General features: G+C 32.7%; 2 protein-coding genes across 3 annotated transcripts; one reads left to right on the top strand and one right to left on the bottom strand.

Moving 5' to 3' along the window:
• The first annotated feature begins 289 nt into the window (after nucleotides 1-289).
• Nucleotides 290-5,022, top strand: LOC133317754 (GPI mannosyltransferase 1). Its single transcript, XM_061519635.1, has 6 exons — nucleotides 290-342; nucleotides 519-791; nucleotides 1,707-1,889; nucleotides 2,927-3,459; nucleotides 3,689-3,984; nucleotides 4,799-5,022. The coding sequence occupies exons 2-6, from the start codon at nucleotides 521-523 to the stop codon at nucleotides 4,818-4,820; spliced, it is 1,305 nt and encodes a 434-aa protein (XP_061375619.1). The 5' UTR covers nucleotides 290-342; nucleotides 519-520; the 3' UTR covers nucleotides 4,821-5,022.
• A 1,920-nt stretch (nucleotides 5,023-6,942) lies between these two features.
• Nucleotides 6,943-10,509, bottom strand: LOC133317753 (uncharacterized). 2 transcript variants are annotated; one of them, XM_061519633.1, is made up of 6 exons: nucleotides 10,409-10,509; nucleotides 10,066-10,126; nucleotides 9,946-9,977; nucleotides 8,355-8,596; nucleotides 7,229-7,465; nucleotides 6,943-7,116 (listed from the first exon to the last, which is right to left on the bottom strand). In XM_061519633.1, exons 2-6 carry the CDS (start codon nucleotides 10,116-10,118, stop codon nucleotides 7,108-7,110), a joined length of 573 nt encoding a protein of 190 aa, XP_061375617.1. In that variant the 5' UTR covers nucleotides 10,119-10,126; nucleotides 10,409-10,509; the 3' UTR covers nucleotides 6,943-7,107. The 2 variants fall into 2 exon arrangements, with proteins under 2 accessions (XP_061375617.1, XP_061375618.1); XM_061519634.1 differs by having other exon boundaries at nucleotides 10,066-10,121; nucleotides 10,409-10,499.
• Nucleotides 10,510-18,245: the final 7,736 nt, after the last annotated feature.

Raw genomic sequence — 18,245 nt, 5'->3', positions numbered from 1 at the left:
AAATAATAAATAATTTAAAACAAAGTAAAATCGATTACTTTTTAGGGTTTTATAAGAGTTATGTTCTAGGAAAAGTGATTGTGTTATGTTATAGAGATTCGTTTTGCGTGCCGAAGTTTTTTTTTTTTTGCTGCGGGCCCCACAAAATATTGTGTATGTAGGAAAATTTTTGTGGTTATGTTAAATGATATATGATAAACCCTACTTTTTATTATAGAGAGCCATTAAGAAAATGCTCTTGGGACAGTGTCTGACGTTGCTCTCTAAAAACGTAAACCCTCACTTTCGAAATTCTCATTCCCAATCCAACAGCTTTTGTCTCCGACCAAAACCACCTTCAAGGTAATCAATCTCTTTCATTCCCAGTAACTGCTGAAGTTGTTGTTTGCTCTTTCAGTTAGATTCAATTTTTTTTAATAGAAAAAGAAAAAAATAATTATATAAACTGGAAAAACCCATATCCAAATTGACTTGTTTTTCTGATTTTTGTTGTTGTTGTTGTTGTTATTACCTTTCAGAAATGGCATCATTGGATATTCATAAACTGCTTCTATTCTCTTCCATATTTCGTGTTGTTTTGATTGTATATGGAGAGTGGCAAGATGCACATATGGAAGTTAGATACACTGATGTTGACTACCTTGTGTTTTCTGATGCTTCATCTTTAATGGCTTTGGGTGATTCCCCTTATAAGAGAACCACCTATCGTTATTCCCCTTTGCTTGCATTTCTTCTCCTTCCGAATTCATTGGTCCATCGCTCATGGGGGAAGTTTCTCTTCTCCTCTTCAGGTATGGACAAGTTTAAGCAAATTCATATCTCAGTTTTTTTTAGTACTCTATGCTTGTAACTTTTAATTCTATATCAAGTGTTGGTTTGTGGAAGAATCTGTATGAAGGTAGATTCATGGACTATATGTGGCACGCAGTAATTAGGCATGTTTTATATGTAGAATATGGCTTGTCTAAAGTGAGGGATGCTTTTTAAAAACAAAATTGTGGAGTTTTAATTGTTGATTGAAAATACAATGAAGTAAATTTTAACAACTTCATGGTTTGTTATAACAATGAAGGGGGAGCCTTGACACAAGGTTGGTGTTGTCGCCATGTGATCCGGGGGTCATTGGTTCAATTCATTTAATCAATCTTGTGCAAATGTAAGGGTAAGTTTGCCTACTATAGACCCATAAAATGGATCTAACCCTTCCCTGGACCTTTCACATAATGAGAGTTTTATAGCACCAGGTTGCCTTACGATCTGTTATATGAGCATGTATGTTATCACAAACTCAGCCCTTGATTTTTCAATCAATAGTTACAACTCTTCACTTTTCTCTTTAAAGTGCTCTCCCCACTTTAGTGGAGTCAAATCCTTAAATATAATTTGCACACAGGACCTTTTTTGGTTGCAAACAATTTGGCCTTTTATAGTTAAGGATAGAAGAATTATTTCTATCAAAACCAAAATAAAGAAAAAGAAAAAAAACAAAATATTGCTCCATCCTCCAATCAATGTTGCAAAAGACAGAAGTATTGTAATTGTTAGACTTGGAATATTGAGAAATTTCCATTTTTTGTGGATTTTGTTTGAGTGACCATTTTGTCCCTCTGCAATAAGTTCAATCAATATGTTTTTAAATAATGAATATGCTAAATGGTTTTCGAATCATTACGCCTAATCACATGTTTATCATATCTAAAATGCAGATATACTTGTGGGATATTTTATATATTATATTCTAAAGATGCGGAAGGTCCCTGAAAATCTGTGCAACTACTCTGTCATGACATGGCTCTTTAATCCATTTACCTTCACAATTGGGACACGTGGCAACTGTGAACCCATTGTTTGTGCCATGATATTGTGGATCCTTATTTGTCTTATGAAAGGTATGTTTTTGCTTTTGTATTAGCTTAAGTTGATGGTGTTGTAAACTTGTAATAGTAATGTCCAAATTTTCATCTTTTAATCTCTAATCCTCTGTGTCCTAAAAAGTGTTCCAGTACATATGATCAGTTGGTAGTCTTCTTTTCTGCTGAATATGGTTTAGCATACCAAGAAAAACACTTTTCAGGAATAATTTTTATGTTTTGTATTGCAGTGTAAAGAATTTAACCAGAATAACTTTACAACTTTCCGTTTTCCCACGCTTTTTACCAAGCACTGACCATTGAAAATTAAAATCTTTTCATTTCGATCCCTGTTCAATAATTTTGTCTCTCCTGCCAAGCGTTCTTAAAGCTCAAAATCTATAGTATAATGTAGTAATCCCTTTGGAACCCTTTGTTTTATGAGAGTACCCGTATCCTTAGCAATTAGTGGCTAATTTTTAGCTGTGGGTCTCATTTGATTGAAATTCTTACAAGAAAAGAAAAACTTGCTATATCTATATTTCATGTAAATGGGATTCATGGCCTAATATTAAATTTCTAAGAGGTACTGGTAGCCTCACAAAAAAGGAAGGGTACTGGAGAAAGCTTCTATTATATAAATCAAGTATTTTTGCTCCAAAGAAAAGAATGCCTTTTACGTGCTTTTCAATTTTTTTTTTTTTTAATGTTAACATCAAAGGGGGTGAACCGGAGTAGTGGTAAAACTGTTCCTTCATGACTGAAAGGTCATAGGTTCGAATCCAGGAAACAGCCTCTTTGCAATTATGCAAGGGTAAGGCTGCGTACAAGGATTTCCTCCACCCCACACTCGCTAGTCGGGTTTAACGGGGAGTGGTTTTTTTAATGTTAATATCAATTTGAAAAGTTTAAGTTTGAGTCTTACATTTGATTGTTAGGCCTACTATTGGTTGATACTTGATACACCAAAGCAATCTTTTTTCTTAGAAGATGTAAAATATCATATATTTGCATATCTCTTGGTGCCTTGATGGTATGCTTTTTTCCTCCTTTTCCTTCTTCCCCCTGATTTGCAGGTAATGTGTTACAGTCAGCATTTTGGTATGGACTTGTTGTCCATTTCCGGATTTATCCTATAATTTATTCTATTCCTATAATCGTGGTTCTTGATCCAAACTTCTTCCCATCTGGTCAGAAACCCGTCTTAAGGAACTGGAGTGACGTTCAAGGAAAGAGACCCAAAGATGGGAATGGCTGGCATACTTTACACAATCTCTTAAAAAGCATATTCACAAGGGACAGGCTGCTATTTGGACTGGTCTCAGGATTGGTTTTCCTCGTTTGTACTGGTCTGTTCTTTTGTTTATATGGGTGGGAATTCCTAAATGAGGCATTGCTGTACCATCTTACTCGCACAGATCCAAGGCACAACTTCTCCATCTATTTCTATCACATATATCTTCATTATGGGCATGATATTTCAGTGGTGGAGAAGCTTATCTCCTTTTTGCCACAGTTTTTGGTTCAGCTGGTTCTTATTTTCAGCTTTGCACAGGATTTGCCATTTTGCCTATTTGTGCAGACTGTGGCATTTGTGGCATTCAATAAGGTCTGTCAAGTAATAAAGAAACATAGATGCTGAAATTTCCATTAGTGTTACATATTTCCATTTAATTAAGGTTTTTATATAGACTTAAGTAAATTTGTTTCTTTATTTCAAGCATAATTATATCTTATATTGGAGCCCTTTTCAGTAATGGTCCTTTAAATCAACATGCTTCCTTATATTTTGGCAGAAATGTCTCGGACTACACATCTGATTTCTGTGTATTTTGCAGGTGATTACAGCACAGTATTTCGTTTGGTTCTTTTGCTTGTTGCCTCTAATACTTCCTTGGAGTAAAATGAAGCTTAAATGGGATGGATTGTCTTGCATTCTTTTGTGGATTGGAGCTCAGACTCATTGGTTAATGTGGGGTTACCTGCTTGAGTTCAAGGGTAAAAATGTTTTCTTACAGCTTTGGGTGGCAAGCTTAGTGTTTCTAGCAGCCAACATATTCATCCTAGTCATGATTATTCGTCAACATAAATGTGCTTCAGTTTTCAAATCTTTAGAGTATGCCAAGAAGCTTGAGTGAGTGACCCTGACCCATCGTGATGATTTCCAATTTTTCATCCTTATCCTGTGCTTCGGTTTTTGAAGGTTTATTTTACCCAAAAAAAATGCAAGTTAATGACCGCAGTTGAATGTGAGAATCGATAATCATGTTGAAATTTGTGCATTATTATTATTATTTTAACAGGTGAACAAAATAGGTGAATCAATGTATTATTTTGTTACCCTATCTGCTTTTTACTATTTATTTTACCTGTACACAATCTTAAGCAGTGAATTTATTTTTAGGGTAAATACCATTTTTAGTCCTCAACAAATTTCACGATGCCGCTTTAGTCCTTAGCAAATAAAAAGGTTATTCGTGGTCCCTAAGAAATTCAAAATGGTCTCATTTAGTTGAAATCGTGGTCCGTTACAAATTTAAAAAAGACCCATATTAGTTCCTCAAAAGGACTAAAATGGGACCATTTTGAATTTCTTAGGGATCATGCTTTTTTATTTACTAGGGACTAAAGCGGGCATCGTGAAATTTGCTGAGGACCGAAAATGGTATTTACTCTTATTTTTATTTCTTTCTCAGCTTTTTGTTCTTTATCTGCACTTGTAGAATTCAGGAAACTCTTTCCTAATTTTCTTTTACTACTATATTTGACAACTTGTCAATTACACACTGAAGTTTAATCTAGGGTCATTTTCATGATTAAATTCTCCGTTGAGTAAAATTTTTTTTGGTTTGATACTAACCAATATTCAAGCTCCTAATGAGCTTGACTTATCCGGTTTCGTGTCACCCTTCTCGGAAGTTCTGACTAACTTATTATTCTTGGAGCAGGTCAATCTTGGAGTCTAATTGAGATGTTACTAGTTCGTAGAGTAATTTTCATTTAAGTATATTGTGAATTACCCAACTAAAAGATTCTGGACTCAAATTCAAGTCTACTTTAAATATCCCTTGTCTTTTCTGAGTGACCAATGAAGGAAGAGCTTATGCCTTATAGTACATTGGTAGCTTCGCAATTGTATGTAAGATGTCCTATTATCTTGAATGGTTTGATTTAGTACTGAACATACTGAGAATGTAGAATATAAGAAAACTCAAGCTCGTTATGTTCTAGCCTCTTTCTCTTTCCCCCCTCCGTTTAATATTCTAGTCTATGCTGTATATATAAAATAATTGTTATTTGAATTACCAAGCTTTTTTTTTTATCTTAATACAGTACCAGATTATGCCACATATTGGTGTGAGAATGATGGCACACCACATGCTAACTAAAAATTATATTCAACCAATAATTATTAGCTCAAGTAATAAGGAGTTTGTTTCACTTAATCTTAGATTTTGAGTTTGAGCTTTGAGAAAGGAAAAATTGATTTTGAGAGTGTTTCTTATAACGAGTTTGACAGTGCTCGAACAAAACTAATTGGGCAATTAATGAATATAAACAAAAAAAAAAAAAAAAACACACTCATACATAAATATTGGATTTTTGATACATTCGGTATTTGAGGTGTTATTTGTATCACCTACGACTTGACAAGTTTTCGAGTATAATCAATCAAATTCTTGACGAAGTTAATTACTTCCAATAAGTGACTAACAAATATATGTAACTCTGGGTAAATGAGAATAATAAAGATAAACTGAAATTATGCAAAAATGAGTCGCTACCAGCTCCTCATCCACAGTGTTGTGGGCTAGTTTGAAAGTTCATTTAGTAATTCTGTAGCACAAAATCGATTTTGACCTGACAATAACTTAATGTTGGCATTTTTGTCACATCGATTCTTGAATTTGTACTCTTGACATTATACATAAAGATTTGCTTTGGGTTAGAATTATAGCAAAGGTTAACTTTGGGTTGGTCAGCAATGGCAACTTGGCATTGATCGTTGAGAAGCACACAATTTCCTAAAGGAAGGAAAGTTGACATGTTTGGCAAGAGATTGTACCTTCCCACTAATCATGGTTGATTGCAAATTTGTTACACCCCTTCCTATTTGAAAAGTTGTCTCGTGTCACCCTTTATTTCTTAGGCAATTTGCAACACATTGTGATATAAGTGCTGTTTGTACCGAATGATTTCATCACATTTTTGGGGTAATATGATCAATAAAAATACCCTAAATAACCCAATAAATCACCCCCATAAAAATGGGGTCGTGCATTATAACACGTGGAGTATGATGTTATACGCTATGAATAGCAGCATGTGGCTCAGTATTTAGAACCAAGGAAGTTTGATTAGATTCACTTGCTATTTATTGTACTTGATGATGTGTGACGCTGGAAGTTGTTGCTTGAACTTTACAACATATGGTAAATATTTACCATAGTTATTATTGTGTTGTTCACATGAAATTATTAATAATGAAGAGTCAATCATAAGAAAAAAAAATTGCATATAGACATTTTGATCGTGACATGAGTACACTGGAGCATTGTGTGGATTTGCATCAAATTGTATATATATAGCATATGTATCCAGTAAGAAAATCAGAACTTCTAAAGAGGTAACACAGTGAAAAACAAAAATTGATCTATAGTCCTTGTTTTTCGCTTAATTTGAAGAAAAACAATGAATTCAAAGTGATCGATAAACTTGTCCGCTAGTTTTATCCCTAAATCGGGATGGGGACAATTTAAGAAGTCAAGGAGAAAAAGTAATTTATTTTATGAATAAAATGGCACATTACACTTTAAAGAGGCCCCACCCTACCCCAAGTAAAGGGATATCTTCTCATCAGTTTAGACTTAAAGTTTGGTTTAAACTTGTTACTCCATATTCATGTGCATTGTTCTTACCACAAGAGGTGTGGGAACTCTTCATACTCTATTAATGCAATGCATTTTATCAGCCTCTTTTTTGGGTAAGACACTTATCATTTAAAAGCAAAAATCATCATCGAAATTGAGTTCCAATATTACGGAAATGCATCACAACATCCAACAGTGGGAGCTCACTGGAATGAAGGAAATAGAGCAGTAGCAAAAGTTTTTTTTTTTTGGTACATGCAAAAGTTCTTATTAGTTTTAGCATTACATAGATACATATTTTGGAGCAAAGAAGCCAATACACATGCCATGCATATAAATAACATCCAACCTTCTCGTGGCTCCAATTCCATCATCCCACAACATTTTCATGATTTCTGCATTATTATAAACACTAAGTGAGATTTTATCCTTCCGAGAAAAAAAATGCAAGCTGAGATGATAAGATAAAACATAAAGACTAGCTGCTAATATGCAGGCATCTCTTACCTGCATTGGAAGGTACAGTTTGAACTCTGGCGGCAGTTCCTCTTCAGAGTAGAGGCGATCAGAGAAATATATCCTTCTCAGACGACAATTTGCATGGACCTGAACTCGCAGTGTCTCCACATAATTAGTACCATACGCTCTCTTTGTGAAATCAGCCAGGTTAAACTGGATCTGATTCCACCCCTCATCCATTCTCAGTGGCATGGTGCAAATGTAGGGCTTTACTCGAGTGACAGCCTATGATATGAAAATAAGAAAATAGCAATTACTCGTAATGCATATTGATAGTATTTTGGATAGAAATGACATCACTGTATGAAAATTAATAATATTAAGATTTTATTTAGCAAAAGTTCCACAGCATGCCTTAGAAATGACATTGCTCAACAGTAGGAATTTTAATGACTATTTTAACACTAATGTATCCAAGTCTTTTAACAAGTTGAACATGAAAATTTGTAGGCCACAATAGAGCTCCCGTCATTGAATCACTCAAATCACGTGAGTCCAAAGTGATTTTATTTTCCCATCCTTTCACAGTATGCAGAACAAATAAGAACATTCCAATTCTTTTCTCAAACTACAGGGAGTATGATTGTGCTCCCACACAATTCTCATGGGCAATGTCCACTTAGCAGCAGATTAAACATGTCAAATTTCAAAAGTAAACAAATCTTTAAGATTAATATTATTTGGTTTCCTGTTTATAAAGCTAATTAATCTTCATACCAAATGATCAATGAGTAAATATCACCTTATAAAGACTACTACAATTGATATTACTCAATATCAAAACAACTTTGCATGTACAAACTAATGCATCATGTAGAACTTGAAATTTGTGACTATACATTGACATAGACCTTTACTAAAATAAACAGATAAGAGGATATGAATTGTCATCACAGACTTGGGCAATGTCACCAAGATCCTTCTAAGACTTTCAGATTGTTAGATACAGTGACCAGAAAAAAGAATCATGCCTCGGAGTGACTAGTCAGAAAATCAAAGTTCTCTATACCAGATAAAAGCAAGCACTCATGCACAAAATATATATGAAAAAATTATACATCTTCAAGTTGATGAGAAACCCATAAGACACACAAACATGGGCAGACTTACACACTTGAAAATTAGAAGCTCGAAATCGTCGTCTGACATTCTTATCATCCAGTACTTGGATCTCAAATGTGAAATACTTCTTTAGATTCTTGACAATCAGAACCAAGAATGGAAGTTTTATACCAAGTGTTGCAGCTGGATCAGCAGGGCATGTAATGTAAGTGGACTGAATATTTGATCCAATTATTTCCAATACATTGGATTGTATGTCTTCATCCTGTGGTCGTTTAACATGGCCATTCACAACTATACAAAAGTCCAATACAAAATAAAAAATCAGTCATATAATATTTACATTGAATATGAAAAAGATTGTTAGTTACTATCTTCAGGCTAATACAAAATATGTTAAGACAAATAATTAACTATTTAAAACAGTTTTATTAGTCAAATATTAAATATCACCAAGAAACAAACCAAAGGGATTGACCAATTAATGGAATCGGATCAAATTATTAGAAAGATTATCTAACTTCATTTTCTGCTATGCTTCAAGGGTTAAGTATAAAGCACGTCTAACAAACATGCAGGACATGAAATACAAGAAATAACCTAGAGGTTGGGAAATTCTCTCTAATTTGTTTCATCTTTATCAACATTCTTTACAACAACAACAGCAACAACCACCAAGCCTTATCCCACTATGAGGTCAATTACACAGATCAATTGATGTCATTGGGCTCTATCAAGAACTAAATTTTCATAATACCATTTCAACAAGTTACTTTTAGTGGTTTCTCCATAAGTTTCTTCAATCTTTCTCTTCTCCCTTTAATCAAACTATCTCCCATTTGATCCACTTTTCTCACCAGAGCCTCTATTGTTCTTCTAACACGACCAAACAATGCTAGGTGATTTCTGTCATCTTCTCATCTATAGGTGTTACTCGGACTCCAACTTTCTCTTGCATACATTTATTCCTAATCTTATTTTTCTTGTCCGCTCATCCACCTCGACATTCTCATCTCCACTACACTTACTTTTTGCTCTTTTTGGCACTCTATTTCCCAGCATTCACAACGACAAGGGTATAACTATAAAAAATATTTCAGAAGATATTTTTAAGTGTATATTCACAGAAGGTACATGGATTAGAGGACATGGTGTTTCAACTGAGAGACAGAAAAATAATCACTTAATAAAGTAATCTAAAAAATGTACAAATTCCCTTTCACAACGTAAACGACGGAAATACCAAAATTCAACCCTCATGCACTTGAGAAACTAAAGCACTCTTTGCACATGTTTTACATAACAGCCTTTCGTGACATGACCAAACGGGCAGCCCAATGCTTGAGTTTCCCACCTTTGTGAGCTCTGGGAAGGGTCAAATGTATCTTACAAGGTCACAAGGTGACAACCTTACCATTTCACAACATGGACAACAAACAAAATTTTCAAAATGAGAATAAAATATCATTTAGACTTAATAATACAGATCAAGGCAACACATCATAAAAGGAAGGAAAACCCCAGTACACAAGGCTCCCTGCTCTGGAGAGTAGGGAAGAGGGTAGATTGTACAGAGTCTTATCCTCCAGCATATTGAATTTAAATCAAGCTCAAAATACAACTGCAAACCAGAAAACTTTTACCTTCTTTGTCCCATATCTGCAAAGGTTTGCTCCTATTTAAAAAATTGAAAAAGCAATGCAAAATTTCAGTACCTTCATCATAGAAAACATGTGAAACAAACAGGCCAAAACGTAACATACCCAAGGCTGTACAATATGGAAAGAAATCCAGATTGGAATGTGTTCTTGAACATTTTCTGCACTACCAAAAGCCACAACGATAGCAAGTTTTCAACCCCAAATCAAAAATTTGAAAAACACATGACACAGATTTAACATACTATTCCACACACAGCAATCTGAACGGAATCGACTTCGATACAGGAAGATAATGATTAAAAAAAAAAAGAAATTGAAAATTACGACGCGTGCGAAAGCGAAGTAGCAATCTGAAAACCTAGTATGATGGAAATATGAATTGTTTCGTTGAGTAGTACAGGATAAAGAAACACAGAAAATAATGGAAGGAAGTGAGCAATGAAACCTGTTTGTTTTCCCGGGAAAATTGATGTGCCGAAACGACTCGGGATTCACCGAGAATATATTCTTCAAGGCTTTGCTTCTCGTGGAGAAGACGCCAGAAACACAAAAGTAAGAACTTCAATTTATAAATATTTAAATTAAATTTAAAGGTTATTAAAAAAAATCATTTTTAATTAAAAAACTTTATAGTTTCTTCTTGAAAAATAAATTAATAAATAATATTTTTTAATCATAATGTTGGCAAAAAAAATTAAAATATTACTTTTTTAATAAATAATTATCAATAAGTTAATTTTTTACCCTAATTACAAATAGGAGTAGGATATTGTAACAATCAAGTATAATTACTAACAATGTTACTTCCAACCAATTTCACCGTTATATTGATTATTTTGATGTGACGATTCAGACTTGATATTTATATACCCTATTTTTCTTTCTTTCTCTCTCTTCCCTTCTCTCTCTCACTATACTCTCTACCCATAGCCGCCGCCGTGGCTGCGCCGCTGCCCCTCTCACTCTACCACCTCGTCGCTGCAGTTAATCGCTCGAGTCATGGAGCATTATTAATCATTTGAACAAAAGGAAGAAAATCACTGCAGTTTTGGAGAATAATTAATCACTCGAGTTATATGTTTTCTTAATCACTGCCCATCGCTTTCAGCCTCTATTGGCAAAATAAAATAAACCCTAATTTATTTAAGAATTCATGGTTTTTATATTAAAAGATAAAAGTGTTTGTCATTTTAAATGACATAACACTCTGTCCTTTTAAGAGAGAGACAGACACAAAAAAAAGAATTTTATTTAAATTTTAAATTAAAAAAAATCACTCACTTTCTCTCTCCCATGATTTTCACTTTTATGTGTTTATCTCTCTCCTAAAATAACATAACTTATGTCATTTTAAAATGATAAACACTAAACCCATATTAAAAATCAATAAAATAAGCTAAAACAAAGACAAAGGCTGTAGAATCTGATTTCATTAACATAAATACAGCGCATTACTAAAAAGTGGCATTGAATTCTGACTGGAATTTTTTTTTTCTTGCCACCCCTTTTCTAATTATATACTCTGAGAGCGATTAAAGGCGGTGACGAGACGGCAGAGAGTGAGAGGGGTAGCGGAGTGGCGGCGGTTATGTGTAGAGTGTACAGTGAGAGAGAGAAGGGAAGAGAGAGAAAGGAAGAAAAAAGGGCTATATAAGTATCAAATCTGAACCGTCGGATCAAAATAACCAATCTAACGGTGAAATTGATTGGTAGTAACATTGATAGTAACTATACTTGGTTGTTACAATATCCTACCCCTTCATGCATAATTTAGGCGTGACTCGTGTGGTATTGACACGTGACACAAAAAGTTAACAGTTTAACCGTAAAATTTCAGAAGGTCATAACTTTTGACTCATGTATCCAAATCAGGTATTTTTTTTTAATTCGACATAACTTTTTGAGATCTACGCAATAACATCTCATTTGACATATTTTATCTCTCACAAACACATTTCAAATTTGCAACAATGGTACTATACGAGCGTTTAAATCTAGAAGCCTCCGAGTTCTGAATCAACACCAAACCCAATCTTCTGCCTACTAGAACCTCTCTATCCTTGGTCGTGGTTTGAAATTAAAGATGGCACCAAAGTGGTTATACTTTTCTACCAAGTGTTTGAAAAAAAAAATAGTGTACAAGGTTATTGAATCACAATACGTATCGTGTATCGTTTGACAAATTTTTCGTATCGTAAATCATGTCGAATCGTAAGATACAGAAATATAATAAAAACAAATTAAAAAGATATAACTTTTTTATGACTTTTATCAAACCATACCGTAAGTTACATCCTTCTGTTTTATGACTTTTTTTTCTCCTTTAAAGCCATTTAAATTATGTATGCCTAAGAGAAAGAAAAAATAGATACATTTAAAAAAAAATGGAGTAATGGGTATAAGAAAAGAAATCTAAACCAGAAATCGAATCCTGAACTCTGATACGAAACAATGATTGGGTCTTTATGGCTGGATTTGTTGGAAGCTCATGGCCTCAGAATAGTTATTTAATTAATTATTTATTTATCTAAGAAAAAATAAAATCCTTCTTTTTTAGAGATTTATAATATTTATTTAATTATTTTCTTTATTAATACAGATTTTTCAAATTAAATTTTGAGTTTAAATCACAGATCAAATCTTTATTTTGTTTTCCTTATTAATAATAACTTTTTAGATTTATTTAATTTAAATCACAAACCAAATCTTTATTTATTTTTATATTAAAAATTAAATTTTTTGATTTTTCAAATTTAAATCACAAATCAAATCTTTATTTATTTTTTTATATTAAATCACAAACTAAGAACTTTGAGGCTTTTGGGTATAAACGATCTTATAATATCATTATTGCAAATTTGAACTGTGTTTGTGAGAGATAAAATATGTCAAATAAGGTGTCATTGCATAGATCTCAAAAAGTTTTGTGGAATCAAAAACAAATTACCTAATTTAGATATACGAGTCAAAAGTTATGATTTTTCAAAGTTTTACGGTTTATCAGTTGACTTTTTTGTGCCACGTATCAACACCAGACGAGTCATGCTTAAATTAGGCGTGAATATCTTGTGAGTCACCTCTAACTTAGGCGTGAATGGTCACACCTAATTTGGGCGTGAATAAGTGCACTAAATTCGTAAATAGTTTCAAAATAACTATATATTCATAATTATTTATTAAAATAGTAATATTTTATTTTTTTTGCCTCACATGTTATTAAATGGATCCGTCATTAATTCCGTCGCATTAAATAAGTTAACTGAATTTATATAAAAATATAAGAGCTATTAGATATAAATAAAGCAGTGATTAAGATTGAATGGAAAACTTTTTGTTCTTTTATATCTATCTAAGAATAATCTAGCCATGTAACAAATATAGAGATAGGATCCGTTTACAATATTTTTTTACAAATTACATTAAGTACGACCGGTCGTATACTGCACGATTAAAGTATAACCGGTCGTACTTAATGTAATTTATAAAATAAAAAGTTTGTAAATATAACCTGCCCCACAAATATAATAATAAAAACAATATGAACAACAAATAACAATGATTTAGTGATAAACGTGACAAGTCTCTAACATTATCGTTGTGCGACCGTTTAAATATTTTATATAAAATTCTAAAAACCGGTTTAATCTTTTGGATCATTTTAATAAGGGATTAATGTTTTTTTTTTTTTATACATTGAACTAATGTTTGTTCTTTTAAAATATGGGTTCGAATTTTTTACGGTCAACATATATAAGTTATTTACATTGAGCACAAAACGACATTATTTTGGGATGGAAATCAAGGTGTTTTTATGATTATAATTTATTTAATGGTTATAATAGTCTTTCTCTTTATAATTTTTTAAACTTTCGTCCCAAAACAACATCGTTTTGAGAGAGAATGTAGATATAACTTATCTACATTCACTATAGAAACATTAAAATCTTTTTTTTTTTTGGTATCCTGAAACATTAAAATCTTAAAATATATAATCATGTCTCTTCAGTCAATATTATGGTACTTTATAGTGAGAGAAACATAAACTATGATAAAAAGAGTTGAAGATTTTTATTTTTAATTTACATATTAAATAAAATAATCATAATTTTAACTAAAATAACTTTCTTTTAAAATGATATATTTTTCCTTTTTAATAACATTATTTGATAACTTGATTATTTTGCTCTAGTTACGGACTTTTCCTCCTCAAATTATATTTCCAGTAAAATACTTTTTTGGTATTTGAAAAATCCCATTTATTTTATATTAGTTATTATTCTTAAAATTCAACACTAAGTTTTCAAAGTAATGGTTTTGACTCTCAATTTTTTTTTACTCATTTACATTGTTTTTTGTATTATGAAAACTCAACACCGAGTCTATAGAATACTATTTTACTATTTAAGTAAATTATTAGGACAAGTTAGGTCTATTAAGAGTTAATGTGGTACAATAAGTTGTTAATATGGCACTAAAGTTGCCTATAGGGGTATAAATGGACCAGCTGGCCTAATAAGGACCTATGATCCAGCTTACATCAGATTAAATTCGACTTATTACATATTGTGAAATAGAATAGGTCCAGACTTTTTAAAAAGCCTATTTAGAAAGTAGGTCATATGCTTGCTTTTACATGTCGGGCCTATAAGCCTACAGGCTGACCTATATTATATTATTTATTTTAAATAGAATTATTATTTTAATGATTTTGAATAATAAAGTAACATTATTTTAATTATTTTTTTATTTATTGATTGTCTAATATGCCTAAACAGGCTAACATGTCTAAATATAGGCAAGATCAGACTTATAATTTGAACCTACAAAAGGCAAACAGATCAGGTTAGGCCTAAAGTATTTTGCACAAGTCTAGCCTATTTAAACCAAAACTCAGCCTAGTTCATTTATACCCCTAACTATGACTTCTAGCATAACCATATTTGGAGAATATAAATAAGGGTTTCAATTTTTTCATGCAGTAGGAGAAATTTTCTCATGTTATAGATACATCTTGTATGGGGCCACATGTATTAAAAAATAAAAGAAAATATTGCACGAAAATTGAAGAGTCACTAATAGAAAAAAACAATTCTACTTCAATATGAGAAAATGTTTTTCCTATAAATAATTATCCTTTATCGAATTGTATTCCATGAAAATAATATTTGGTTTCATCTATCTTGAATTTTTTTGAGACCCAAGATAGGCAAAATCCAAGGTAAGAATAGAATTCTGCCAAATAAAGTGTTGTCTTGTAAAGAGAAGCGATTTGTAGAAGCACAATAAAAAATGGGTGAAGAGTAGGGGAGAAAATGGGCTGGACTGGGCCGAGCTTTGCCCATAAAAGCCCAAGCCTATATCAAAAAATTTCAATTTGGCATGGCCTGAGCCTAGTATTAGTCTAACTGTTAGCCTGACTTGATCCGTTTATAAAAAACAAATGGCCTGGCTTGGATAATAATGGAAATATTGCAAAATCCAAGGTAAGAATAGAATTCTGTCAAAATGGTCCCTAGCTTACTGAGGTAATTATATTATCTCTCCCCGCGTTACGGGGATTACCATTTCAGGTACAAGAGCAGATGGTGCTGAGGCATCGCGTGGCAAGAAGCTAGACGAGAGATATTACCTGACCTGATAGTCAGGATTAGCTTGTTATGCTGATACGTATTTGACATGGTTTTATTTTGGATATGTATCTATATGCCATGTCATTATTTTGAGAGCAAAGAAGATGTCTATGCCATGTTGATAATTTATCTATTTTGTTAGTTATGTCTGTATATGTCTAGGTTACTTATTTGATTACATCTCTTTCGATTGGTTGATGTAATCATGTAAGTAACTCTTTGGATATTATTTTGAGACCTGTTATGATTATGAGATAGCCTACGCCATGGATGGCTGGGTAATATGGTTTATGCTTAGATTATATTAAACTGTCAATCAAGTTGAAATTATTATGATGAGAATTATCCCCAGTGGTCTAAAATACAGACGAAATGCTGTCCGTTTTATTTTGGCTATGGAAGTGAAAAAGTTTGCAATACATAAGGAAAAAAAGAAAATTTATTTAGTTAGCTTCCACATTAGTTAAGTTGAGCATGCTGCGCTTACTATCATATGAATGTTAATTAACCAGCTACAGACGTGGCGTTACAAATAAAGGAAATATTCTTTAATTATATTAATCCTACCACGACAGTAATGGATTAATAATTGGACTCAAAATTTCTAAGAGGCACAAAAGTCCACTCCTGTCCCCATCTATAAATAAGGGGTTAAGCTAATAATTTACACACATTCTAAATCCTCTCTCTTAACTTGTTATTGTGCACATATCCTACTCTTTGGCTATGCCATTTATATTATAGTGCATAGTGATCCACTGATATTTAATGTACCTTTCCCATAGGTAACTGAGAGAGGGCAAACAGATCCAATATTAACGTATCAATCTCTGATTGGACATCTCTATCATGGGACAGAACAATTATCATTTGTCTAAGAGCATATTTTTGTGAGGAAGCTTAATTACTATACATCGGTCTGGTTCATTTTGGGTAATAAATTTCCCTCATTTTCGACCAAGATTTTATTGAATGAGCAGTCAGGACAAGAAGCATTCTAGTTATTACTATGCCAACCCCTAAGTTTGCGAACAGAAGGATCGTAAAGAATCAACTAAACATTCTTAACTGAATAATAAAATGATATAAATTCGGTCCATTATGAAAAAAGGTACAATAATAAATTATGAAAAATACTATATTCTTTTTCCGTGTGATCTTGTTTGTCTTTAATGTTTAAAAGCATGAGAAATAAAAAGATGGGAATTTGAATTTAGTGTCTTAATAGAGTTGTATAGAAATTTTAGGTTAAACAGAAGTTTGTAAATTATCAAGTGATAAATTGCAATTTTAAACTTCTTTTGAATGTTAGAAGCTGGTTGCATTTTAACATCAAGTATCATATTATTTATGGGAAAAAACTATCTAATATTACTTTAGACAACTTTGTCTAATGTTTACTGAAATGACATCGTTTTAGGATTGAAAAATTAAAAAAATTAGAATAATAAAGACTATTATAACCCTGAAATAAATTAAAATTATAAACACACCATAATTTTCGCCCCAAACAATGTCGTTTCGGTGAACATTGAAAGTTCGAAATGGCCTTGAAGGCCGGTGCATGCAAAAGGGAAAAACAAAATTTTTCTTTGCGGAATATACATGCACATCAAGGTCATGCTTTAGGAAAGCATGATGTTACCTTGTTCGTGAAATCACCAGATGATCAAGGCAGGTCTGAAGGGTTCAGACCCTCTAATGTTGATCCACACCACCCACTCGTCTAGGTGCAAGAACTCCTTCTTGTGAAGCCACCGGATGATCACCACAAAGAGGATTGCTAGGCCCTCTATGTGTGAAGATGGAGGCTAGGTGAAAGTGTTTGAAAGAGTGAAGCTCTCAATGTGAAAGCTTCACAAGTGGCGTAGGAGAAAAGAGAGAATAGACTAGGCTTTTCAGAAAAACCCTTGGAGGAACAACTACCACATAGGCTCATAAGAGGAGAGTATTTAAAATAAAATACCAATCAGATTTTTCTCCTAAAAATCTGATCATTAGGTGCCAGATTGGAGAGAGAGAAGTGGAGCTGTTTTATTTAAAAAATTGCTAACAGTCTCCTAGCTCTTGAGAATTGGTTCAAAACCTATTCAAAATTCTGATCAGAAATCTTCATAAGATCAGCTATATGGTGCGCCCCATATAGCCCAAAAAGGTGACCAGATACATCTGAGTAGTTGCACTCAAATTTGAATCAACTCACTCAGATTTTCTCTCAACTGACTGAATCTTCTGGAGCTGATTTTTGATGAGCAAATCTTGCTCACCAACAACCCAAATCAGCGCCATATATGGCCTTGGATTATGTCCAAAAGATTCTCTCATGATACTAGTGATTTGTTCCAACAAGATCTCATCTTATCATTTTGTTATGAAACAACCTTTCATAGGCAATTCAAATTCAAATTCAAATATTTGAATTCAAACATTCAAATATTCAAATTCAAATGTTCGAACATTCAAATTTTGAATTCCAAAATTTAAAATTTAAATGTTTGATAATTAATTTAACTAATTAAATTAATTAGTAATGTCTTGGACTATCCAAGCCCATTACAATGATCCATGCGCCCTCCACGCCTTTAGGTGGAGTTCCAAACAACTTCTTGGGCTAATAACTATTATTAAGCCCAATACCTTTAATGCTAGAGC

Source organism: Gastrolobium bilobum, unplaced genomic scaffold (genome assembly GCF_033153095.1).
Source record: "Gastrolobium bilobum isolate Gb01-03AN ecotype WA unplaced genomic scaffold, APGP_CSIRO_Gbil_v1 utg39394, whole genome shotgun sequence".
Lineage (NCBI taxonomy): Eukaryota > Viridiplantae > Streptophyta > Magnoliopsida > Fabales > Fabaceae > Gastrolobium > Gastrolobium bilobum.
The sequence above is the reverse complement of the archived record's forward strand: the minus strand, read 5'-3'. Positions and strand labels throughout refer to the sequence as shown.